This window comes from Lipotes vexillifer, unplaced genomic scaffold (assembly GCF_000442215.2).
Source record: "Lipotes vexillifer unplaced genomic scaffold, Lipotes_vexillifer_v1.1 scaffold1477, whole genome shotgun sequence".
In the NCBI taxonomy this organism is placed as follows: domain Eukaryota; kingdom Metazoa; phylum Chordata; class Mammalia; order Artiodactyla; family Lipotidae; genus Lipotes; species Lipotes vexillifer.
This window is the reverse complement of record NW_006776536.1, coordinates 471990-476747: the sequence shown is the minus strand read 5'-3', so window position 1 is coordinate 476747 and position 4758 is coordinate 471990. Positions and strand designations below refer to the sequence as shown.

At 60.8% G+C, this 4758-nt stretch overlaps 1 protein-coding gene across 1 annotated transcript in view; it reads left to right on the top strand.

The window, feature by feature from the left end:
- TCIRG1 (T cell immune regulator 1, ATPase H+ transporting V0 subunit a3) overlaps positions 1-4758 on the top strand; it is a 9569-nt gene that overhangs the window by 2735 nt on the left and 2076 nt on the right. Inside the window, exons 8-12 of the mRNA XM_007450411.1 lie at positions 84-296; positions 965-1109; positions 3656-3795; positions 3908-4065; positions 4141-4231. Of these exons, the coding sequence (XP_007450473.1) occupies positions 84-296; positions 965-1109; positions 3656-3795; positions 3908-4065; positions 4141-4231 (747 nt within the window). The remainder of the gene's footprint in view (positions 1-83; positions 297-964; positions 1110-3655; positions 3796-3907; positions 4066-4140; positions 4232-4758) is intronic.

Genomic DNA, 4758 nt, shown 5'->3' with positions numbered 1-4758 from the left:
CTGCCCCGCCCCTCCTGACACCCCTCCCCCTCCCCTGACTCCTCCCCCCTCCCACTCCTCCTGACCCCCTGCTCTGGCCGCAGGTCCTGGGTGAGACAGAGCACTTCCTGAGCCAGGTGCTGGGCCGGGTGCAGAGACTGTTGCCGCCCTGGCAGGTGCAGATCCGCAAGATGAAGGCCGTGTACCTGGCCCTCAACCAGTGCAGCGTGAGCACCACACACAAGTGCCTCATCGCCGAGGCCTGGTGTGCCACGCGCGACCTGCCCACCCTGCAGCAGGCGCTGCAGGGCAGCTCGGTGAGCATGGGGGGTGGTCTCCCGCCCTTCCCTGCTGCCAGGCAGGGGCTGGTTTCCTCCACACAACACATCTCCCATTCCCGGTGCCATCAGCGCCGTGCCTTTGCCTGGGCTCATCCTCCTCCAGGGAGTCCACCGTGATGTCCCTGGCCCAGCAAGCCCTCTCCCTGCCCCGACTTCCCAGAGGCCCTGGGATGGGCTGTCACACCCTGGAAGCTGCACTGGGTGTTAAGTTAGAAACCGGGTTCAAATCCAGGCTCTGCAGGTACTGGCCCTGTGACCTTGGGCCAACTGGAGGGAGCCTGGGCTCACCTGTGAAATGGGGCTGCTGACCCTGCTTCCAGGGGTCACCGTGGTAGGTGCTCACCTGTGGCCATGGGGCTCCCTCTCCTGGGCCACCTGTGTGGGATGAAGCACGCTTCTGTTTCCCGAGTGAATTCTGGGCCAATCTCTGGCCCTCCCCGAATCCCCCTGAACTGGGGCAGGTGGTGCTGGTCATGCTATTTCACAGGGAGAGGAGGGGCTGCCCTGGGTCCCCTGGCTCCCACCCAGCGAGTCCCCACAGAGCTCTCCATCTCTAGCTGGCTGTGGCTGGAGGGTCCGAGGGTCCCTGAAGGCCCCTGCCATCAGTCTTGTCTGTCTGTCTGCCTGCCTGCCGGGTGCCCCAGAGCGAGGCGGGTGTGAGCGCCGTGGTTCACCGCATCCCCTGCCAGGACATGCCCCCCACACTCATCCGTACCAACCGCTTCACGGCCAGCTTCCAGGGCATCGTGGACGCCTACGGTGTGGGCCGCTACCAGGAGGTCAACCCCGGTAAGAGCCGCCACATCCCACAGCCCCGGCCTTCGGGAGGCTCAGCTGCTGCCCTGGGTGGAAGCCTGGGAGGGCTGCGTCCCCACTTGGGCCTGCCCCGCCCTCCTGAGGTGAGCGGCGCGCTCCCGGTCACGCTCCTGGGGGTCCAGTGGAGGCGCTTCACGTTTATCCCCCGCGAACACCCCCACTGCCCTGCTGTTAAGCTGACAGGGGAACCAGCAGAGTTGTGCAAAGAATAGCGGCTTTGCGGTAGGAATGGCCCAGGTTGGAGGTCCTACTCACTTACTTTGATGAGTTTCTTAGCTTCTCTGAGCCTCAGTTTCCTCATCTATAAAATGGGGATGATGGTACATACCTGAGCAGTGTTGGGAAGATTAATGATCGCCAAAGGTTGCAAACCAGTGGTCCACGAGGCCAGCATCAGTCTGCGGACGTGTTTTGCTTGGCCACGTTGTCTGGCCACGTTGAAAGGTTTGAATTGGGTGCAGCCCCAGGTCAGGTTCTCCCAGAAGCAGACCCTGAGATGGGGTCTCTGATGCAAGTGGCCTATTAAGAGAGGTGTTCCTGGGAGAAACCAGTAAGGGACCTCAGGGGATGGGGAAGCAGGCAGGAAGGGGAGAGCTGAGTAGGGCCAGTCTCAGGTGAAGTCCAGCCTCAGCCTGAGCCTGCAGGGAGCTCTAGAGCATGAAGGACACTATGGTGTGTCCACCTCAAGGCTGATGAGCAGGGCTGTCAAAGCCAGCGCCCTCAGTCGTCTGCCAGCCCTCGCGGGTGGGCAGTGGGGCCATCAGCTCCAGGCACGTCCACCTGGGTGCTCACTGGCCTGGCAAGGCTGCTGCTCTGTAAGTGGCCCACTGGGCAGAGGGTTGCACAGAGCTGCCAAGGGAGCTGCGGCCGCCTGGGCAGAGCCTCAGTGTCTGCTGCTGGTGCCAGGGTTTAAAGTGGGAGTTTTTGCAAAAGTCTGCATTTTCTCAAGACTGGCGAAAAGTGAGAGATTTGGCGACATGGCCCACCTCCAACAGGCTGGAGCTGGGTGGTGGCAGCCCCCTCCCGTTTGCCAGTGCCCATCCCGAGGGCAGCAGGCACTGGCTTTCCTCCCTTCCTGGCCCCCTCCTCCTTCCTGAGGCCTGTGGGACCTGGCCTGTCATCCCCCGGTTCCTCTCCCTCCAGACACCACCCTCCCTGCATCAGGCTGGCTGCGGTGTGGCCAGTGGCCCAGCGTCCCCCGTGTCACTGGGTAGGGGCTGCAGTGCATCTCTGTGTGAGCCCAAAGAATGGGTGTGAGGGTGAACCGTGATGAGGTCCCTTATGGGAGGCCAGGGAGGGGTCCTGCCTCATCCAGTGGGCAAGAGGCAGGGTTTGGGATCCCTGGGGCGGTACAGGCAGCACATGAGGATGGAATCCAGGGCCGTGTGGACTGAGACCAGGGTCACGTGGTCCTCTGGGGCCTGCTGACCCTACAGGACCAGCATCTGGGAGCTTGACGTGGGGCCCCCAGCCCATTTCACCTGCCCGTAGTCCCTCTGCGTTAGCGGATGCCAGTCCAGTTAGAGCAGGCCTGATCACCAGATATCCACGGTTGGTAATATGCCACCAGCTCTCAAAGAGGTAGCTTTGCGGAGGTATTCGTTTCCTAGGGCTGCTGTAACAAAGCATCACAGATGGGGCGGCTTAAACGATAGGTATTTATTGTCACTCAGTTCTGGAGGCTGGAAGTCTGAGATCGAGGTGTCGGCAGGGCTGGTTCCTTCTGAGAGCTGTGAGGGAGAATGTGTTCAGGCCTCTCTCCTTGGCTTGCAGACAGCTGTCTTCATGTTCGTATGGAATTCTCCCAGCGTATGTGTCTAAAGTCTAAATTTACCCCTTTTTATAGGGACACCAGTTATATTTGATTAGGACCCACCCTAATGCCTCATTTTCACTGGGTTATATCTGTAAAGGTTGTATCTCCAAATAAGGTCACTGTCTAAGGTACTGGGGGTTAGGACTCCAACATATCTTTTGTTGGGGTGGGGGACACAATTCAACCCATAACTGGGATGTGCATTAGAATCCTAACACCTATGAGAAAATTTCCCCATTTTACTAAAGGGAAGCTGAGGCCCCAGAGGTTAAGTGACCAACTCGGCCTCTTCTGGAACTTGCCATGTGCCAGCCACGACTCTACCACTGGGCTCTCTGTGTTTCTGCTTTAAGCTCTTCTCATAAATAATAATAGCTAGGACTGCTAACGTTGTATTGAGCATTTATGGTCTCTCAGGTACTGTCCATGGATAAACTCATTTATAACAGCCCTATAAAGTGGTGGTATTTTTATCTCCATTTTGCAGATGGGGAATGGAGGTTCAGAGAGGTTAAGATACTAGTCCAAGGTTGCACAGCTAGTAAGTGCCTGGATCTTGAGTGCAGGCAGGCGGTGTGGCATCCCTGCCTGGCTACACCACCTTCATGTCTCCCGGGGCCCCGGAACCTGGCTTGGGGAGCCTCTGTGGCGTCCTGTACAGGGATGGGGGTCCTGGCTGACCACGTGGCCCCTCTGCCCGCAGCACCCTACACCATCATCACCTTCCCCTTTCTCTTCGCCGTCATGTTCGGTGACGTGGGCCACGGGCTGCTCATGTTTCTCTTCGCCCTGGCCATGGTGCTGGCCGAGAACCGGCCAGCCGTGAAGACGGCGCAGAACGAGGTGAGGGGCGACGGGGTGGGTGGTACGGGGCGGTGTGTGTGTGTGGTGGGGGGGGGTCCGGGCACAGCAGGGGGCCCAGGCCGGCTCTCGCCATGCCTCTCTGCACCCCCAGATCTGGAGAACCTTCTTTGGGGGCCGCTACCTGCTCCTGCTCATGGGCCTGTTCTCCATCTACACCGGCTTCATCTACAACGAGTGCTTCAGCTGCGCCACGGCCATCTTCCCCTCGGGCTGGAGCGTGGCGGCCATGGCCAACCAGTCGGGCTGGAGGTGAGGCCCGGCCACGCCCTCCCCGCAGCCCCGAGGCCCCTGGGCCCCTGACCAGCCCGCCTGCTCTTGTCACAGTGACGCCTTCCTGGCCCAGCAGCCGCTGCTCTCCCTGGACCCCAACATCACCGGCGTCTTCCTGGGACCGTACCCCTTCGGCATCGACCCAGTGAGTCTCGGCCGCCTGTCGGAGGCAGTGGCAGGCAGGAGGGCGGGTCCAGGGCTCCCCGCTTGCCCAGCCCCTCCCGAGCACCAGGCCCGGTTCTGGGTACAGGAGGCAGGAGCCCCCCCTAGACCAGGGCCTGCCTGGCAGGGGGGCCTGCACTGCAGCCACTTGAAAAGCAGAGAAGCGAGCCCCAATGAGGGCAGCATTCTGTAGTCCCCTCTGTGCCAGGCAGGCACCGTTCTGAGCCCTTGTTGAATTGATTTGATGTCTAGTCCTCGGGACAGCTCTGTGGGAGCACGTCAGTACCGTCCCCATTTTGCAGGTGAGGGAGCTGAGGTTACACGCCCAAGGTCACCCAGCTAGGAAGAACTGGGTTTGGGGCCCAGGCTGCCCGGCCCAGTCTGTGCTCTTAACTGTTCCCCTCTGCTGCCCCTCGTCGGGCGGGTGACGGGTTGTGCGGAGGCCCTGGAGGGGCAAACAGGCCTATGGGAGTGACTGGGGTGGAGAGGCCCCTTCACACCCATCCCCCC